At 39.7% G+C, this 22,293-nt stretch overlaps 1 protein-coding gene across 1 annotated transcript in view; it reads left to right on the forward strand.

Annotated features, from left to right (window-relative positions):
- ipo13 (importin 13) overlaps window positions 1-22,293 on the forward strand; it is a 46,498-nt gene that overhangs the window by 14,589 nt on the left and 9,616 nt on the right. The window contains exons 8-14 of the mRNA XM_002931583.5: window positions 429-610; window positions 2,532-2,558; window positions 4,043-4,177; window positions 8,215-8,358; window positions 16,099-16,179; window positions 18,153-18,290; window positions 19,266-19,362. Coding sequence (XP_002931629.1) covers window positions 429-610; window positions 2,532-2,558; window positions 4,043-4,177; window positions 8,215-8,358; window positions 16,099-16,179; window positions 18,153-18,290; window positions 19,266-19,362 — 804 coding nt within the window. The remainder of the gene's footprint in view (window positions 1-428; window positions 611-2,531; window positions 2,559-4,042; window positions 4,178-8,214; window positions 8,359-16,098; window positions 16,180-18,152; window positions 18,291-19,265; window positions 19,363-22,293) is intronic.

Here is a 22,293-nt window from a genome sequence, read left to right on the forward strand (position 1 = left end):
CATTTTTTGGCGTTACTGTTCCTTTAATGTCTAAATAATTTTTTGGTTAATGTAAGGTATGGGGATCCAAAATTACCTCTTATTCAGAAAATGCCAGGTCCTGAGCATTCTGGATAACAGGTCACAGACCATGAAACTATAAACGTAATAAACATGGTCCTGCTTAGAGGATACACCAATTACAGGATGAATAGGTTGGAAACTTAATATGCATAATAGAAACAATTAACAAAATATTAAGTTCACAGTAATTTTATGTACCACAAGCCACAAGTTTAAAGTAATTGAACACACTATGTAATTCAATCAATGTGAATGCAATATTTTATATTTCAATCCTTATCAGTCTTCCAAAGCTAATCATTCTGTTTGTACTTTATCAAACAAACATTGTTACTGTAACTTTAGATGTATTTGTCTCTGTTTAGGTGCGTTGGCTGAGTGGCTGGCAGATCATCCTGTTATGATCAGTAAAGTGCTGCCATTAGTTTTACATGCACTTGGAAACCCGGAACTTTCAGTCTCAAGTGTGTCAACTTTAAAAAAAATTTGCAGAGAGTGCAAATATGATCTTCCACCATATGCTGCAAATATTGTTGCTGTCTCACAGGTAAAAATAATAAAATTATATCTTAGAAAAATATACTTCACGTTGTTTTGTAGGATCTTTAGAGAGACAGTTACACCAAAAAATGAAAATTTAAAGGAGAACTATACCCCTGGGAGCAAAAAGCACTCTTAACTAGACCCCTCTCACCTCTGCCGTATCACATAGTTTTTAAGTTTACACTCTGTTCTTAACGCTAACCGCTAGCTAAAAATGCAGAGTAGTGAAGCAGCGTACCTGGCTGACATCTTCTTACTTACCGAAGACTCTTCCGGTCTCTCTGCCGATACGAACCTGCTTGTGCATGCGCAGTAGGAGGTAGCAGGAAATCCGCTTCAACTGAGCATGGCAAGCAGGGTCCGTGTCGGCGATAAGACCCAAAGAGTCTTAAATCGGTAAGAAGATGTCTGCCTGGTACACTGCTGCGCTACTCTGCATTTTTAGCTAGTGGTTAGCAATAGAGACAGATTGTAAACTTAAACTATGCGATAAGGGAGAGGTGAGGGGGGGGGGGGGTCTAGGCAATGATTGTTAAGGGTGCTTTTTGCCCCTGGGGGTATAGTTCTCCTTTAATGTACTGCACTGGTAAAAATTGTGTGTTTTGTCTGTACCATAGTTTATATAAATAAGCTACTGTGTAGTCATGGGTCAGCCATTCAAGCTGGAAAAAAGGAGAAAAGGCACAGGTTACATAACACATAACAGATATGCTTTGTAGGATACAATGGTGTTTTAATTCGTTTATCTGTTATCTGCTGCGTAACGTTCCATTAAGCCATATTTCAAATTGAATAGCAATCCCCATGGCTACACAGCAGCTCTGTTTAGATAACTATAGTTGTGTTTCTGAAGCGAATGCACAGATTTTATCAGAGCAGGGCAACAGTGTATTCTTAAATACTTACTGCCTTCAAAAATCATGGGGCTTCATATAGCTGCCCAGCCCTGCCCTTTGAGCAGACCAGGACCCCCCTCCCTAGAACCTAACTGCAACCTTAGATTTTATCTACAGCAAGATATATTCTCAAACATAATTTCAGAAATAATGTGGTTCATGGGCAAGCATCTTTGGCTTCTCATTCTACTTTACTGCATAGATTGATGTGCTTGCCCATGCACCACCCTATTATTCCTGGAATTATGTATGGAAACATATCTTGCTGTAGATAACATTGAAACTAGGTGAAGAGGACAACTATGCAGAATCAACATAAGGGCTAAAGTGAAGAGTATATTGGCAGATAATACTAGCATTCTGTGCCATTAAAGGAACCGTAACACCAAAAAATGAAAGCTTTAAAGTAATAAAAATATAATGCACTGTTGCCCTGCACTGGTAAAACTGGTGTGTTTGCTACAGTAACACTACTATAATTTAAATAATAAGCTGCTGTGTAGCCACGGGGGCAGCCATTCAAGCTGGAAAAAAGGAGAAAAGGCACAGGTTACATAGCAGATAACAGATAAGTTCTGTAGAATACAATAGTTTTATCTGTTATCTGCTATGTGCCTGTGCCTTTTCTCCTTTGAATGGCTGCCTCCATGGCTACATAGCAGCTTATTTATATAAGTTATAGTAGACTTTCTTTAGTAAACACACAACTTTTACCAGTGCAGGGCAGCAGCACATTATATTTTAGTTACTTTTATACACTTTCATTTTTTGGTGTTACTGTTCCTTTAAGAGGATGTATGACCTACTGTTTGCTGTTTGAGTAAAGGTTTGTTTGCAGCTCTTTCTAATATGTTAATATCTGCTTGATGTTGCCTATTATTTTAGAAAATTAAAAAAAAAAAAAATATAGATTTAGGGCAGATAAAGGTTCCTTCTCACTCTTGCTGGATGTTTATGATGTCTTTGTCTAAAATGTATAAATTACCCTTTTCAGAATAAAAAAATAACATTCCTTATCTTTCTTCACAGGAGGTTCTACTTAAACAAATCCACAAGGTAATGCTTTTTTGAAAATAGCATTGTATGTTATACCGTTTTGATGTGAAAAATGTACAGTATTTGTTTTATACACATATATTTTAAACAATAAGTTAGTAATTCCGTCCGTTCTAGTCTGAGTTTAGTTATGTCACAACTTGTTGAAATGTGTGCTTTTTGTAGTGCATGCACCAATAAAAATAATAATCTGTACTTAGTGATGTCACTTGTGTGACATGATTTATTACAAAATATATATGCATGCACAAAGTCACAAACAGACCCTTTATTAATTTTCCTGTTCCACTGGATGTCAAAACCTGTTTTAAAAAAAATTCTGTGATATTTGCAAATTTGTATAAGTATTTAGGCCCTACTTGCTAAAAGTTTTAGAGCCACCCTTTGCATCAATAACAACTTTCAGGCTTTGCACATGGTTCAGGTTTTTTTTAGCAGACAATGGGGGGTTTTGACCAACCTTTCATGGTTTGATGTAGCATCTAGAAGTGACCACTAGGACGGCCACACACTTTTACATTATTTTGTACTTTTTTGCCAGCAGATTTATTTGTGTTATTTTAAATCTTATTTTATCTTCATTGGAATGCTTCTTAGTCTTCAATTTCACAGTTCTCCTTTAGACATACAAACTAGTAATAATCTCTTAACTAACTACTTTTGATCTAGAAGATATTTACTAATGGGTACTGCAACATAAGGACAGCATTCTTGTGTAAACAGCATATTTATATTTTATTTTGCACTGTTGGAAAATGGACTGCTCATGTTTAAATGCCCTTTGCAAATGGGTTTCAGAAGTATTTTCAAGATCTCTGTTTGCAGTTTGCGTTCCCTAATTTTCAGGTCACACTGCCCCACCCCCATTTATCTAGGGGGCTGTTTGCTCCTCACTCTGCCAGCAGACCCTGCTCACTGCTGAACCACATGACATACTGCTTGCATTGAGCACTACTGGACATGCCCCTTCCTTTTGGGTACATTTTCAAGTAGGGTTTGCTACCTTTTTCTGGAAAGAATACCAGCCTTTGTATGTTTCTACCTTTTTCTCTATTATTAACTGAGAGCAAGCATTATTTTTACGAGCAAGGCATTGATCTAATGAGATGAATAGTGTCAGCCAGTCGGGTCTGTAAATTAGGTTAGCTGGTAATGGCTGGTTGCCATTAGGCACATGACCCATGGGGAGATCAGTCACCTACTGTTTATCTTGGCTGTCAGTGGAAAGGCCATAGGCATTGCTTTATTTTCCAAAGTTGCCTGCAGGAGGAAACTTTGCATGACTTTGGAAAAATTAAGCAATGCATATTCCTCTCCACTGGAAATTTACCTTGTTGCTGGTGGAAAGGCATTTCATGGAGTTGCCCACGTTAACAGAGATTTAACAGGAGCCAACTAATATCCCCATGGGACATCAGCCTCAAATGCCATTGTTTGTAACTTGAGCAAATATGTACTCATTTCAATGTTTATGTATCCTGCAGACCAGCCAGTGCATGTGGCTGATGCAGGCATTGGGGTTCCTGCTGTCTGTTCTACAAGTGGAGGAGATTCTGTCAAACCTGCACTCTTTGATAACGCCGTACATTCAGCAACTGGAAAAACTGGCAGATGAAACTGTAAGTGGAGTTTTATTGCATTATTGCATAGTTCATTCTAGCATTGTATGTCTTTTAACCTTGTTTATTTTGCCAGTGCACCTATTGACTTTTTGTCTAAAGTTCTTAGCAACCGGTTAATTCCTAGCCTTGGCAAGATGTTAAACTAAACCACCAACAGTTGACTTCAGAGATCAAGACCAGAGTTTTGAAACCTAAGCCTTGTAGGTTTCAAAGGCAAAGGGTGAAGGGTTCAATTAAATCAGTTTTGAAAGATTGGTTGGCGTTGGGTCTAAATAAAAATACCTTTGTTGTTAATAACGGCACAGAATGATTTAACTTTATTCGATAAAGTGTCCAACATTAGTGCTATGTACAGATAATAGATTAATAGATAGATAACTAAAGTGGTTGCTTTATTGGCTTGCTGTGATTATCATCCTAGTTACCCAATAAAGGTATCACCTTTACAATACATTCGTTATGCTTCATATCGGAAAGCCTTACCCTAGTATAACCTATGGAAGTGGTAATTTTTTATTCTGTGATGAGTTTTAGGGATCTGCCCAAGATTACTGATAAAGGGCAAGTACAATTACTGATTATGTTAGAGATTGATCATGATGTTACTGCCAGGATTGATTTTTCTTTCTTGTGATTTAGGAACTAATGCTACACACATGCATTGGTCAGTGAAACTATGCTCTGTGTAGAATAAAACTGATTACCTTATCAACTTTATCTAATGTTCTACTTTCTTTTTCATAATTTCACTACTCTTAGGGGCTGATTTACTAAGACACGATTTCGAATCCGAATTGGAAAAATTCCGATTGGAAACGAACATTTTGCGACTTTTTCGTATTTTTTGCGATTTTTTCGGCGCCTTTACAACTTTTCGGAAATTATCGCGACTTTTTCGTTACCAATACGATTTGCGCGAAAAAAACGCGAATTTTTCGTAGCCATTCCGAAAGTAGCGCAAAATCTGGCGATTTTTTCGTAGCGTTAAAACTTGCGCGAAAAGTTGCGTCTTTTTCGTAGCGTTAAAACTTAAAGGGCCTGATTCACTAAAGTAAAGTGCGATAAAAATTATCGCACTTTACTTTAGTAAAAAACGCAAAATAATTTGCGCGCGATTCACCATAGAATTATCGCGTGCGAAAAATCGCCATTTTCGCATGGTTATTTCTCGCACAAGTTTTAGCGCATGCGTTAATTTCCGCACTGAAAAGAATACTATCGCATGATTCACTATATCTTTTGCGCGCTAAATATCGCATTCGGCTATGCGAAAATTAACACCTACTACAGGCAGGCCAAAAATTATACAAAAGTACAGTAAATGATTTTTTTGCAATAAAATCTGGACTTACAGTGTTATTTATTCAAGTATGTGTCTTTTTACTCAATTTTACTAAAGTCTTGGCATGTATGGAATTTCGCTACTAATATACAGTACTATAGCGGTGAATATGTTGTGGCAAAAATATACTGTACTGTAGCGGCGAATATTTTTTTCGCGCAAAATACATTACTATGTATATTTTGGCAATATTTTTTTCCCGCGATTTTGTAATCTCGCGAATTGCGGACATTTTGTGGCGATTTTGTAATCTCGTGACATGTGCGACTTGGGGCCATTTTGTGTCATTCAGGCAAACTGAGAGGAGATGCCTGGGGTTTCTGACTTGCTACCAGGGGAGAGGCGCTATATAATCAGCGTGCTCATGCGTGCAGGATATGACCACCCACCTCCGGGGGACTTAGGGGTCCACGAGAGGAAGAGGGCAATCCTGGCCGAGCTAAGAGAGGGTTTGCTCGGCAGGTTTGCCCTTGATGTGGGCCCCCACCAGCTCCGGCGGCTGTGGTCCGACCTTAAGCGCAGGAGCCCAGAACTGGTCGCTGAAATTGCGGAAGGTAATTATTGTACTTTATTATGCTTTTACAGTATACGTTCAGTAAAAGATTTAGCAAGTAATTTGAACTAAAGGTACAAATGTAAGAAATGTCAGGGATGATGAAAGTAACATAGTAACATAGTAAGTTGGGTTGAAAAAATACATACGTCCATCACGTCCAACCATAATGCCAGTGAGGAACTGAAACGTTGCTCACAATAAACCTCTGAATATTATTTCACATCTTTGTGGCTCCTTGTCAAAATCCTGTGTGTGCCATCACCCCATGCCTGTCTAGATTTTGTTTTGCCACAGGCACCCAGGTGTTATTGTTCCTTATGGTGTGCAGCTTCCCAGCACTTCCTATTGTATGTGTATATATATATATATATATACACATCTATTTTCAAATACATATGCATAAATAAGTTTAAAGCAGGGGGGAAGCAGCAGGGAGCGGCCCATAGTATGAGTCATTTGGGGAAGGGCCACGAATGTTTTAGGGGGCCCTGGCTAACAATGTCTGTGTGTCCTTTGTATTGATGTGAGGGTTCACAGGGGGAGGGGCCATTGGGGGCGTGGGAGGAGGGGGGCCCAAAAAATGTTGTTGTGAGGGGCCCCGTTATTTATGATGGTGTATGAATGTATATATATATAATATATTACACAAAATAACATCTTGCAATATTATTTTACAGAACTTCAGCTGGCGCCTCCTCCCCAGGCCCAACCCCAGGCCCTCCAGCCTCTACCGGCCCCCGAGGCCCGACCTGCGGCCCCCGAGGCCCGACCTGAGGCCCCCGAGGCCCGACAAATGGCCCCCGAGGCCCCAGGGTCCCCCGAGGACCCAGCAGACTGTCAGGCCCCCGAGGCCCCAGGGTCCCCCGAGGCCCCAGACACTCCCCCCCTTGATTTCTCCCCCAGTTTCCCCCCACTTCCCCCCCCCCCGCCCTTGAGTTCTCCCCCCAGGCCCAACACTCTCCCCAGGCCAAGCGCTGGGCACCAGGTCCTCCTGCTGATGAGGGTACATCACGCCAGACCGAAGATGTGGGGACCCAAACAACACCTGGGAGGACTGACCCCACACTTCGGTCAATGCAGGAGGACCTGGAAACTCTGAAGGCCCAGGTGGCCGAGCTGCAGCAGGACATGAGGGAACTCAAGGGCAGCAAGCCCTAAGTTTCCCCCCCCCCCCTTTTTTTTATTTTAAATAAAAGTTTTTAGTTTTATACATTTGAACTGAGTAATGTGTCATTATTTATCCTTCCTTGATATGGTATTCTATACTTTCATGTAGTTTCCCCTACACTCTTACATTTATCAGTAACAGCATCAATATGCTATATGGGTTAAATGTTTGCAAATATTCTGGCATCAATTTTGCCTTTAGCCCATTTTGCTGAATAGTAAAACTTGCGCTAATTAGTACGTAGCGTATTTTCTGGCGAGTGGGATAACTGCCAATCCAATTTTTTGTTGCCAGAATAATTGCAATTTAATAAAGTGCCCATAACATATTTGCCATTTATTCTGTGTGTAAAATCTCCCACTTAATTTAAGCCACTTTAGCAAACAGACCCCTAAGTATTTGGCTAAATATTCTTAAATGCCCCCCCCCCCCCCCCACCATTTTATTATCTCTAGCACTTCTTTTTTTTTCTTACTTAGATTTTTATAATTTTTGGGGGGGTTTTTTGCAAATAAACTTTTATACAGCACCTCTCTAGCACTCTGTGCTCTCCCAGGGCAAAATATCGCAACTTTCTTGCGCAAGTTTTAACGCTACGAAAAATCGCAACTTTTTGCGCAAGTTTTAACGCTACGAAAAAATCGCCAGATTTTGCGCAACTTTCGGAATGGCTACGAAAAACTCGCGTTTTTTCGCAAAAATCGTATTAGTAACGAAAAAGTCGCGTCAATTTTCCGAAAAAATCGCAAAATACCGATCATTACGAAAAAAACGCAATCGGACGCATTCGGCCCGTTCGTGGGTTAGTAAATGTGCCCCTTTGGGTGCTGTTGCTGTTCTTCGATGAATATACCTTTTAAAATGTTCATTTTTTTGTCAGTTTCGCAGTATTAATATTTTGGATGGTTGTCAGTTACATTTGCTTATAATAAATGTCATTAGACTTGACTTTAGCTTTTTCCTTACAGCCGAATCCCTCTAATAAGGTGGCCATAATCCATATTCTTGGCCTACTCTCCAATCTTTTTACAACACTGGATATCAGTCACCATGATGATGATCATGAATCAGGAGAGGTTAAAAAGCTACCAGTGGTACAAGGCCCCAATCCGGTGAGTGATTTAGTTTAATTAGAATTCTAATATCGAATCTGGATGTTTGCGATGGGTTACTTGTTTATACTATTTAAAGGAGATGGAAAGGTACAGTCACTGTGGGTGCCAAATGTTGGGCACCTCCAGTGATTTTAATCACTTACCTAATACCCCAGGCTAGTGCTCCTGTTAGCACTGGCCTGCAGTACCTGTGAGTGAGCAATCCTCTTCCTTACATATTCTCTCTGCGATCCTGGGTCAATGCAGGTCAGTAAAGTGAAATAGCAGTTTTTATTCTACTTGCATGCGCAAGTGGCGGGAAGAAAGATGTGCCTAGCATTGTTACACTCCCCAGTGATTGTCCCTTTCCTACTGCTTTAAAGGTCATGTAAACCCCACACACAAAAATGTAATCCGTGAACAGCCTCTTTGAAATGTTTCAGTACCTGCCACACTGGTTGTCCAGAGGTTAAAGGGGATCTATCATGAAAATCAAATTGTCTAAATGGATAGTGCTGATGAAAATATTAAAATCTTCAAATATATTTCTTTATAAGAAATGCTTACTTTTTAAAAAAAATTAGATATTATTACAGAGAGTTAGGTTTCTTTCTCTGAGAGACAGTTCAAGCAATTGCTGAATGGGAGTGGCTACACTTTTGCTGTGGTGTCACTTAGCAACTAGCGAAGTCCCACCCTCCCTCCTCCATACTGAATAGCATCCTCACATCAACTGTTATTTTGAAAGCTCCTTCTGAGAAATGTCAGGCAGTTCTCTTATATACAGGTCCTTTTCAAAAAATTAGCATATTGTGATAAAGTTCATTATTTTCTGTAATGTACTGATAAACATTAGACTTTCATATATTTTAGATTCATTACACACAACTGAAGTAGTTCAAGCCTTTTCTTGTTTTAATATTGATGATTGTGGCATACAGCTCATGAAAACCCAAAATTCCTATCTCAAAAAATTAGCATATCATGAAAAGGTTCTCTAAACGAGCTATTAACCTAATTATCTGAATCAACTAATTAACTCTAAAAACCTTAAAAAGATTCCTGAGGCTTTTAGAAACTCCCAGCCTGGTTCATTACTCAAAACCGCAATCATGGGTAAGACTGCCGACCTGACTGCTGTCCAGAAGGCCATCATTGACACCCTCAAGCAAGAGGGTAAGACACAGAAAGAAATTTCTGAACGAATAGGCTGTTCCCAGAGTGCTGTATCAAGGCACCTCAGTGGGAAGTCTGTGGGAAGGAAAAAGTGTGGCAGAAAACGCTGCACAACGAGAAGAGGTGACTGGGCCCTGAGGAAGATTGTGGAGAAGGACCGATTCCTGACCTTGGGGGACCTGCGGAAGCAGTGGACTGAGTCTGGAGTAGAAACATCCAGAGCCACGGTGTACAGGCGTGTGCAGGAAATGGGCTACAGGTGCCGCATTCCCCAGGTCAAGCCACTTTTGAACCAGAAACAGCGGCAGAAGTGCCTGACCTGGGCTACAGAGAAGCAGCACTGGACTGTTGCTCAGTGGTCCAAAGTATGTCATTCGGAAATCAAGGTGCCAGAGTCTGGAGGAAGACTGGGGAGAGGGAAATACCAAAATGCCTGAAGTCCAGTGTCAAGTACCCACAGTCAGTGATGGTCTGGGGTGCCATGTCAGCTGCTGGTGTTGGTCCACTGTGTTTTATCAAGGGCAGGGTCAATGCAGCTAGCTATCAGGAGATTTTGGAGCACTTCATGCTTCCATCTGCTGAAAAGCTTTATGGAGATGAAGATTTCATTTTTCAGCACAACCTGGCACCTGCTCACAGTGCCAAAACCACTGGTAAATGGTTTACTGACCATGGTATTACTGTGCTCAATTGGCCTGCCAACTCTCCTGACCTGAACTCCATAGAGAATCTGTGGGATATTGTGAAGAGAAAGTTGAGAGACACAAGACCCAACACTCTGGATGAGCTTAAGGCCGCTATTGAAGCATCCTGGGCCTCCATAACACCTGAGCAGTGCCACAGGCTGATTGCCTCCATGCCACGCCACATTGAAGCAGTCATTTCTGCAAAAGGATTCCCGACCAAGTATTGAGTGCATAACTGAACATAATTATTTGAAGGTTGACTTTTTTTGTATTAAAACACTTTTCTTTTATTGGTCGGATGAAATATGCTAATTTTTTGAGATAGGAATTTTGGGTTTTCATGAGCTGTATGCCACAATCATCAATATTAAAACAAGAAAAGGCTTGAACTACTTCAGTTGTGTGTAATGAATCTAAAATATATGAAAGTCTAATGTTTATCAGTACATTACAGAAAATAATGAACTTTATCACAATATGCTAATTTTTTGAAAAGGACCTGTACATGAACCTTCTGATTTTATTGGCAGAGTTATGTCTGCACACTCAGTCAAATACAGACAGTTGAGAGTTTGCTAAATAGTGTACTGATGTTTATGTAATGTTTAATTTTGTTTTCTTGTTGAATCACTGGTTTTGTATATGTATGTATGTTTTTATTTTATTTATATGGTGCTACTTATGTATGCAGCACTGTACAGCAGAATAAATTAATATAACAGGGGGGTCATTTTTATAATAAATAAAAAAAATACAAATTACAATTACAAAAGTATCAAAGAGACAAAAGTAAAGAGGTCCCTGTTTTATAGAGCGTATATTCTAAGTGTATATCTACTGTCTGTAAGTAGAATCCTGTTATTTACTAATTTCCTTTTCCACAACTTATAAGGTGCTTAGGCAGCAATTTATGGATATTTCTTTTTATATTGTTTGGCTACTGAAAATATCATTTAGTAATCCTGCTTCTGTTTTCTTTTCTTCATGATGTAAAATATAACTTTTTAGGGTAACTCCATAGAGTGTGTGGAGCATAAATGTAGTATATATCTCTATTATCTTGCTGATCTTTGCTGCTGCTGACAGGAATGGCTTGCTATTGCTTTTACTGCCAAATGCCTCCTCTACCATCAAGGGTTTGCCCAATTTTCCCATCTCATTTCCACAATCTTACATTTATCATCATTGTAAACATTTTTGGCCATACTATGAACCAAAAATGAGGTGGGATTTGGATTACATTTTTCAGCAGTCCCTCACACCATAATTCGTTTTTTGTAAATAATTAAATATGTGTAATATAGGGGGGAAAATTCTTACACAATGAGAATATTAAATTTGCTGGGGGTGTCTAACTTTTTATAAATGAACTACAATAAATTTGTATGTTAGAAAATTTGTAAGATAAATGTGCAAATTGGAACAATTTTAGGCGTTTTACAGAAAGCTTTGCAGATTGGTACTTTGGTGTAGAAAGGACTTTTTACCCATTTTGGATTTGTCAGAATATGTACTTTCCAACAATATATGGTTTTCAGGGGACTCCCTACATTTCTGCAGCTTTTACCCCAGATAAAACTGCCATGTGTTTATGAATTAGGTAAAGGTAAGCCAAGAAATTAGTGTGCACAAGGAATATTTTGGGGTCTCTAAGTGCCATGTGCATCAAACTGTTCAGTTATAACAGTAGCCCTCTGTTTTATATAGCTACCTAATGGCCTGTAGAAAATAAGATGCTGCATAGTGGACGTTCTGAGGTGATTTTTGGAAATGTCATAAAAATTGGAAAATTTAGGAAAGCTTTGCAGCTTGGTACTTTGGAGTAGAAAGACATGGGTACCCATTTTAGATTCGGGGGAATGTGTACTATCCAAAAATATATGGCTTTCTGGGGTGAGCGTACTTTTTTGTAGCTTTATCCCACATATAATGATGTAAATGTGTTGATTTTGCAGGAGCTGAAATGACAGAAATGACAGTACATATGGGGTATGTTCACATTGGGGCCCCTACATACCACATACTTAGCTAAACCTATACATATTGGGCATCAAACTGTTCAGGGGACCCCTGGCGTTCATATTTAGGGTGTTTTATTTGGTTACTTTATGACCTGTAGTAGATAAGATACTATAGACTGGAAGCTTTGAAGAGATTTTTTTAAAAAATCACTTGATAGTTTGGAGTAGACCAGAATCTGTTCCCTGTTAAAAATGAATAATTTTCTGGGATAAACCTTCTGTTAATGGACTTTTTGGCCTTGAAATCTAGTAAGTATGAAGCTTTCTGGAGAAGTGCTTAGGAAATTTGGTAGTTTTTGGCCCATACAAGTGGCACTGTAAAACCAGCAATGTAGGTTTTGACTCACTTACTAATTGTTATACAAATTAACCATGATTGTTAAATTATCAAGAGTGAAAAGCCTAATTTGTAAGCATAAAATTACATTTTGTGTCATTTTTCTTTGCAGAAAGGACAGTTTTTTTCCCTATAACAATTATTTATTTTTATGCATTTTGCAAGGATTTATTGTATCTTGAAATGACCTAAATACCTCTTCTCCCTTTATAAATGATAAAGTAAATGTATACAAAACTAAACAAGCTTTCCCCAATAACCTAGCACATTGTCACAAGGCACTATGTTATGGGTAGAAATAGTCTGCAAACTTGTGATCTTTTTCATGTTTGGAAGTCTCCGAATAAAATGTAAACTCCATACAAGTTTATATACAAACAATAAGAATGGGAAACAGTATTTGTAGCAAACAATACATTATTTTGTAGCAAGTATACATACATGTGTAGCAAGTGATACATACTTTTGTAGCAAGCAAGCAAGCATACATTTGTAGCAAGTGATACACACTTTTGTAGCAAGCAAGCATACATACTTTTGTAGCAAGTGATACATACTTTAATGTGCCAGTCTGTATATGAAAACACTGATTGTATTGAATCAGTCAAGTGACATGTAATTTACAGTGTAGATAATTTAAAACCCATTGTATAACTCCAGCTGTGGCAAAATGACATAATACTCTGTAGAAATTTTTTTTAAAATCATATTTGCAATTCGGCAGATTTAAAATGCAAAAGAATGTATATAGCTGCAAGTTTGTGCTGCAGGGAATTGTTAGAAATCATTACAATCTTATTGCTGGATACCAGCACATTCAAGGTAAGCAGTGGGCAGACATCTCACATTCTTTTCATGAAACTTGTGCACCCAATGTGGTGGGTAAGTGTTAGCACCCGTAGCCGGCAACATGGAGACATTGTAGCATCAGCGTTTGTTCTACTGATGGTAGGAGACCTGTGGCAACACCTGCGCTTGATAGTAGCACTTGTGGGGGGGGGGGGGGTGCTACTGATAGTAGCGCTTGTAGCATCGGCACATTGTGGGGGGGGGTGCTACTGATAGTAGCGCTTGTAGCATCAGCGCATTGTGGGAGGGGGTGCTACTGATAGTAGCGCTTGTAGCATCGGCGCATTGTGGGAGGGGGTGCTACTGATAGTAGCGCTTGTAGCATCGGCGCATTGTGGGGGGGTGCTACTGATAGTAGCGCTTGTAGCATCGGTGCTTGTGGGGGGGGTGCTACTGATAGTAGCGCTTGTAGACCTGTGGCAACACCTAGCGCTAGCAGTATCGGCGCTTGTGAGGGGGGGGGGTCAGGTGCTGCTAATAGGAGGCTGCTAATAGGAGAACTGAGGCACTTTGTCTTGGGGGGTGCTACTGATGGTAGCTGCTACTGGGTGGCATCGGCACTTGCAGCATCAGTGCTGCTACTGATGGTATCGCTCTCGGCTCTCTTTGATGGTAGGAGACCGGAGGCAACTGAGGCATCTTTTGGGGGGGGAGGGGGGGTGCTAGCGGTAGCGCTCTTGTCACTACTCTCTTGCGCTTGTGAGGCGGGGGGGGGTCGGGTTGGTGGTGCTGCTAGTAGGAGAACTTAGGCACTGTGTCTTGGGGGGGTGCTACTGATGGTAGCTGCTACTGTGCGGCATCGGTGCTGCTACTGATGGTATCGTTCTAGGGGCTCAACTCTCTTGCGCTTGTGAGGGGGGGCACGGAGGCATCTTCGGGGGGGGTGCTAGCGGTAGCGCACTCGTCACCATGCTGATGCTTGCAGCATCGGCGCTACTACTCTCTTGTGCTTGATGGGGGGGCAGAGGCAACGGAGGCATCTTTTCGGGGGGGGTGCTAGCGGTAAGAGACCGGAGGCACCATGCAGCTTGAGACCAGAGGCTACGGAGGCATCTTCTGGGGGGGGTGCTAGCGGTGACATGGTGACAAGCGCTTGCAGCATCGGCGCTACTACTCTTCTCTTGCGCTTGTGAGGGGGGGCAGAGGCTACGGAGACATCTTCTGGGGGGGGTGCTAGCGCTCTCTTCTGCATCGGCGCTACTACTCTCTTGCACCATTGATGGTAAGAGGCCAGAGGCAACTGAGACATCTTCTGGGGGGGGGGCTAGCGGTAGGAGACCGGAGGCACCATGCAGCTTCAAGACATTGTGGTCAGTGGTAGCATCGGTAATGCATCGGTCCCCTACAACCTACACATCTCACTAGCTCTAACTATGCTACATGTGCTTTTACCTTTTGCCCACAAAATATTGAGACACAGTGGTTTAAAAGGAAGCCAAGTGTTGTTCACGCAGTTCAGTGTCACAGTCCTGGTGTCCTGAGAAAAACCGTTAAAGGTAAAGGACCTGTGCAGATGCTAGCAACCAATAAGAATTTGAGCTTCACCTGTCAATCAAAACCCGACCCCGACTTAGAGCTCAGTGAGATACAGAGTCAAAGAATGTGTGCAGCCAGTCAGATACACAAAAGCATACTATAACAATGAAACGATTCATAACTTCTAATCAATCATATTTACAAAGTTGACTGTTGCAATGAGATCTACCTTATATAAAAAAATTTTTTTCATGATAGTTCCCCTTTAATAGTAAGCCTGCAACATCTCCTTAATCACGTAGATTTCTTTCTCCTCTTGTAACCCACTCTCTCCCCCCCTGCTCGGGAATCTGCTTTAATTCCTGGCTTGCCAGACATGCTCAGTTGTTCTAAGCTCAGATTACTAAACACGCCCCCCAGTCTAGCAGCCAGTGAAGAGATGGCATTTCTGGTTCCCATAGAAACTCAGCTCTAGCTGTCTGCTTCAATTCTTTTCTCCTGAGCTCAGCTTTACCATTACAGTGCTCAAACAAAGCGGAACTTTTATCAGAGACAGTTCTGTCTGTTTGAGTCTGTATTCTTGATGAAATGTATGCTGAATAAAGGTCTTTGTGTGTGTGTATGCTGCTTGCAAATTTAAATGTAACTGATTATGTATCAGAGGTAAAATGGCCACCGGGTGAAAGCTGCTATTTGCTTTAGGAAAACGTGATGGTGCTGGCAAGTGGAGGGGATATATGCAGTACAAATAATGCCATTTGGGTGGGGGAGACGTGCCCAACTGATATACATTGTAGGCAAATGTAGGCTTTACATGTCCTTTAAATATATGTATGTGTATGTACGTACATATGTATGTTTGTATCGAAACGCCACACATTCCACATGCAATAGATATACCCAACCTAAAGCAAGTATTTTATTGAATTCACTGTTGCATTCTTTAGAAAATCTGAATGCTCATGCCAAGCTGAAACAGTAATATTCTATTTGATGTTCATGCATATTCTATTTCACAGAACAATCATATTGAAATAGATGAGCAGGGCTAATTTTACTTGTTATTTGGAAAAAAGAAATGGAAAAATTGTACCAATCCATTGTCAGCCGCACCTGTTTTGTTCAAGGATTTACTGTTTTTCATTGTTCTGCTTTAAGTATGTCATTGCCTTGTCTATAATGTAATCTTTAATAATCTGTCACCTCCAATCAGGTTGTACTTGTTCTACAGCAAGTTTTCCAGTTAATCAAGAAGGTTTTGAGCACCTGGCTTAATGATGCGCAAGTGGTGGAGGTTAGTGCTGTTCACGTTTTTAACATTTTATTTCAAACAACATTTTGCATTGTTTTCTTTGTCAGGAAAAGGTTAAAAGAAAAAATGAATAATCAATTAAAAAAAAAAAGTTCTATGATTTTCAGATGAAGGAACTATATAATTTTGTTCAAACAAAGATGACAATGCAGCAAATAAATCTTCATTTTGCGAGGCAACTTCGGCAATTTGCCGAAATCGCCTGCGCAGCATGTGCCATCCCACCGACGACTTACATTTTCGCCGCTGGGATGGTAGTTTGGGGAGATTAGTCGCCCGTGACAAGGGAGATTTGTCGCGAGCGACTAATCTCCCCGTGTGCCAGAGCCCTAAGGGTGAGGGCACATTGAGCTACTAGTAACTGCTATTTGTCAAGGCTACAGAAGTAGACAATGCTGATCATTTACTGATAATTGTCTGTACGTGTGTTTTAGCTAAGGCAATTCTTACTATTGTATATTGCAGGGTATTTTCTGGCATTTAGTAGCTGTGACAAGTAGCTGCTACTAAGTAGCTCAGTGTGTCTTCACCCTAACACTTTCTACAGATATTGCTACACTAAAAGCAGATTAAAAGTAGACTCTAGCCCAGTGATCCCCAACCAGTCACGCATGAGCAACATGTTGCTCTCCGTTCCCCCAAACCAGGTAGTTATTTTTGAATGCCTGACTTGGGGGCAAGTTTTGGTTGAATGAAAACAAGATTTGCTACCAAATAAAGCCCCCTGTAAGCTGATAGTGTGCATAGAGGCTGCCTAATAGCCAATCTTAGCCCTTATTTGGCACCTCCATTAACTTTTATGATGCTCTCCAAGTCTTTTTAAATTTGACTGTTGCTCACAAGTAAAAAAAGGTTGGGAAACCCTGCTGTAGCCTCTTACCCCATTGTAATGGATGCAGAACAGAACAGGGCATACGCTGTAGGCCTGTACAACCTTGAACCTGTAAGGGTCAGGGGTGCTTTGAGCCCATCTCCTCACTCCTGGGAGCCTTTATTCTGAGAGATCCCAGGTTGTGCAGAGGCGGCTGTTTTCTCTGTCTGCATATATTAAAAAATATCTAGTGTGGGAAATTGTTGTTAAGTGCAGGATGTAGATTGTTATAATTAAACACCACTTTTTACTTTAAAACAAATAATTCTGCCACTGAGTTTAATAAGTGACATGCTGAACCATAACCACAATACAAAGTAGTTTTATTTAAACAACCTTATACGGTCTCGGAAGTTGTAGTTCTAAAGAGTACCGTTTCCAAGTATACAATAGCTTATACAATGTTGTTGACATGCAGTTCAACAGAAGTGTCAGTACAACTCGGGAAATGTCTGTGAAAGTTCTCGTTCATCCTGATCACAGCATGTCCAGTTGATTTGACTAATTACCACAAGATAACTCAGGATATGTGCAAACTGTATTTATTCTTGTTTCTGTGTAGCCATGGGGGTAGCAGTTCAAGTTGAAATAGGGCTAAATGGCACACGTTAAACAGCAAATAACAGATAAACTCTGTAGAATCCCATTTTATTCTACAGAGTTTATCTATTATCTGCTATGGAACCCGTTCCTTTTTCTTTTTTTTTCAGCTTTGAATAGCTGCCCCCATGGTAGCAGCTTTGTTTATATAAATTATATAGTAGTCTTTCTGAAGCAAACACACGACTTTTTTCCAGTGCAGGGCTATAGTACATTGTATTTTATTTACTTTAAAACACATGTATGTGTTACTTTTCCTTAAAGTGTTATTTTATTGTAAAGTTTGTTGGAAATTACTGCACTCAATAAATGTTCCCATTTTTTTTTCTGGTTATACACATTTTAGTCAAGTTGCTCTTAAATATAACTGTCATGCATTTGGATATCCCATAGCATGATTTGCATTTCTAGTAGAGGTCTGCAAATGGTAAATTGTTCATCTCAACTTCATAGCATCTGTGTTTTTTGTATTTCTCTTTTGTAGGCAGTGTGTGCAATATTTGAAAAGTCTGTGAAGACACTTTTGGATGATTTTGCCCCCATGGTGCCTCAGCTTTGTGATATGTTGGGCCAGATGTACAGCACAATACCACAAGCTTCAGCAATTGATCTAACACGACAGGTAATTCTTCTTGAATGACAAATGTATATGCACTTATGCCAAAAAACTAGGTTTTATTTTAAAGGACATGGAAAGGCAGTCACTTGGCCAAAATGTTAGGCACCCCCAAGTGACTTAAATCGCCTACCTTTTACCCCCCTGTTCGGAGAGAACAGCACCAGCCCGGGGTAGCTGCAGCGATTCCTGCTTCGTGTGCGTGTGCATGCGCATTAGAGTGAAAAGCCGAACTTTAACAGAGAAGTCGGCTTTTCACTCTACTGTGCATGCGCCGGTCATGGGGTCCCTGCAAAACGAAGCAGGAAGCGCTCACTACAGGTACCCTGGGCTGTTTTCTTTTAACAGGGGCACCAGCCCGGGTCACAAGGTAAGTGATGAAAGTCACTTGGGGGTGCCTAACATTTTGGCACCCCCAAGTGACTTAGCCTTTCCTTGTCCTTTAAACAGTGCATGCAGAATTTAATGTAGTTCTTCTTTAATTTTTTGTTCAAAAATGATAATGAACTTTATATGATGAAACCATTATGCATTTCTGTGCTATCTGAACTCAAGCATAATAACTTGATGATATACCACAGAAAGTATTATGTGGAATAATAAATCTGACTTTGGCTAATGCCCCACGGGGCGGATCTGTCGACTGCGAATCGAATTTCACTTAGTGAAGTGTAGGGGGCGATAAGGCTGAGAATATGCTACAGTTATCATGTATGCACATAGGTGACAGTATTTCTTTTTCAGTGAACACTCAAGAGCTGAACAGAGAACATCATATCATATGCTTAGTAGCTGTTGTGTCATGTGCAATTGTATTTACCATTTTTATTTAAATTACTCCGTCCATGCAAATTTAATGGAAAAAAAAAGAACAAAAAAAAAAGAAGCCCCAGAAAGTTTTGTCAATGTTTAAAGCAATCTTATTTTTCACTTTTCCACACTAGTCACTTTCTACATTGTACTTTTTTCTTCCATTTACAGCTGGTTCATATATTTGCCAATGAGCCGGTTCATTTCCCTCCAATCAAGTCGCTTTTCCTGTTAGTTACCTCACTAACTCTGTCACTGTTCCAGCAAGGTCAGTCCGTGGGATGTACTTACACCTAAAGCAAGTGCTATTGTTTCACTCAGCATGTTAGAATTATTTTAAATGTAACTCCTGTAGCCTATTGTGAGCCACAGATAAATAATCATTCTCAGTATGTTCTTTATATGACTGGACTGTAGAAATATTTAATGGGCACATCACTAGTTTATAATATGTAACAGTGTAATTGGTTGATCTAAATACCCAGTTGATAATTATCTTGTTACCATGATAATTCCATCAAAGAAAGAAAAAACTATCTAACTACTTTATGAAGGGTTGCAGACTCGTGTGTTTTTTTAAAATTCCAAACTGTGCATTGTACCGGCATTATGGGGTTATTATAAAGTGGTTTATTTTTTTTGTCTGTGTTTCTAATGGTCATATGACAAATACACAGTACAGGTACGGACCTGTTATCCAGAATGCTCAGAATCTGGGGTTCTCTGGATAAGGGATCTTTCCATAATTTGGATCACCATAACTTAAGTCTTCTAAATATAATTCAAACATTAAATAAGCCCAATAGAATTGTTTTTGCCTCCAATAAGGATTAATTTTTTAAGTTGGGATCAAGTACAAGGTACTGTTTTATTATTACAGAGAAAAAGGAAAATTTTAATTTTTATATTTTTAAAAAATTAGAATTATTTGCTTATAATGGAGTCTATGGGGGATGGCCTTTCCGTAATTTGGAGCTTTCTGGATAACAGGTTTCCGGATAAGGGATCCCATACATGTATATTAAATCCATTAACTGTATTACGTGGCATATTCTAGGACTATATTTGTCTTGAAATAGCACATGCTCTTTTTAGCCTGCAGAACTTTAATGCTAAAAAATTTTTATCTGTAACCTTCGCCTTGTCACAAAGAGTTAATTTATTAGTACAACCCTCAAATTCAGTACTGATATATTTATTTTTTAAACAATTGCATTCTGTACCTGTGACAGCATTAGGTAGTGGGCTTACATTACAAATAGTGTTGGTCATACAAACTTTATGGACTTCCATTGTGGTATAACAGTAGATAACTAGTAGACAGTAGCTAACTTTAGGCAGTCTACTGCTCTTCAAATAATGAAACAAGTCACTGATTTTGCTGTGGGTTACTGCACAGGTCAAATGTGCCAATTTTTAGTAAATGAGCCCATAATGAGACAAAACAGAAAATACAGGATGTAAGGGAGTGGTTTCTTACCCTTACATCTCTGCTATCGCGGGCGACAATCTATTTCTAAAAGCCCTTCGCATCGCTTCGGTAATCACGACGGCTTAACTGTTCTGTGGGTTCTAACCCAAAGTCTGTTTTATTTTGTGGTTGCTAAAAAGCAACGAAGTTATGATCATGTGAATACAAGCATCTCATGTCCTTAATAGTATTGCTTTATATAGACAAATACCAATACTTTCTAGTTTTCATAATACATGGAGGGAAATGCCCCAAATTACACTTCACTAAAATATGAAAAGTACGGATCAGTGATCATATAAACTGATTTGATGCAGACAATGTGTATAAAACAACCCTTGGCACTTTCCACCCATGGGAACTGCTGTGCAGGTTTATTGATATTTTAAAGGACCAGTAACACGAAAAAATTTCAATACCTTTTTCACCCCAAGACCGCTATAACATTGGCCTTAAAATAGGCTAGTATTTTGCTTACAAACAGCTTCATAGCAGCAGGGCGAAAAGGCGACGGCAGCTTGAATTCCTGTGTGCGCTGAACTGGACGTTAGCTTCTTGTTGGAGGACCTTTGGCACTTAAGCTTTTTATCAGTGCCTGCAGTTTAAATTTATGTTTCTATTCTTTCAGACATTTTTGTGGGTAATAATGTGATCATAAATTCAAACTGCAGGTGTTGATAAAAAGCTTAGGTGCCATAGGTCCTCCAAGCTGTCATCACCTTTTCACCCTGCTGCTATGGAGAAGTTTGTAAGCAACTTCTACCTAAATTCTTCAAAAAATGCAAGGGGAAATAGGCTAGGCCAAGGTAATAGCGGTTTTAGGGTGAATAAAGTATTAAAATATTTTTGTGTTATTGTTACTTTAAGCTTTTCCTTCCTCACTTCACATTGAAAAGATGTGACATATGGTGGCTTTTTACCCCTTAGCTAGCACTGAGCTACAAACCCACTAGACCTTAAGGTCCTGTTTGTCAGTTGAATACATTTGAGGCAACACATTCATATTATGAGATGTTAATCCTACTGATGGTCAACTCAGCAGTTGCCATAGGAGAGGGGGCGTCGAACTGTAAGACAGTCAGACATAAGACCTCTGCAGCCAGTGCATTTATAGAACTACTTCTGATACACTTTTAAACAAAACTGATAGTTCACCTAGAATATTTTTTTAAAGAGGTGTAGGGGTATTTCCTAGTCAGCTTTGCTAACAATACTTACTTAGAATTAGTATCGTGAAAGACTGCATTTTCTATAGGTACTTAGCTTTTTTTAAGCAAGATGAAGAAAAATAAGTAACTTTCTATGGTCACTTCATGGTCAGGAGGCTGAACATAAAACACGTCACTTCTAAAAGCAAGGAAAGCAACAATCAACATCCGCTTTACCCAATCTATTCAAATGAGACTGTAGTTCTTTGTTCATTTTTACTTTTCTTCTTTTAGAAAGATGAATGGCTTTTAACTGGTGCTGCTATTACTGTTTTACGACTGAGGTTGTAGATATAAATCAAAATTACTGTAGTAATGAATAATAGATCTGTTGTATGGAACCAGAAATGGAATAGTGACTAAAGGGGTAGCCAGTGTTATGTAAAGTATACCTATAAAGTGGTTGTGCAACAGGGTATATGATAGAACCTGCTGTTATAGAAACCTTTCCATTTTTTTTAATGACCTATACATGAGTTTCCCTAAAAGGTTTATTCTCAAATGTATACATGGTTCCATT

This window comes from Xenopus tropicalis, chromosome 4 (genome assembly GCF_000004195.4).
Source record: "Xenopus tropicalis strain Nigerian chromosome 4, UCB_Xtro_10.0, whole genome shotgun sequence".
Lineage (NCBI taxonomy): Eukaryota > Metazoa > Chordata > Amphibia > Anura > Pipidae > Xenopus > Xenopus tropicalis.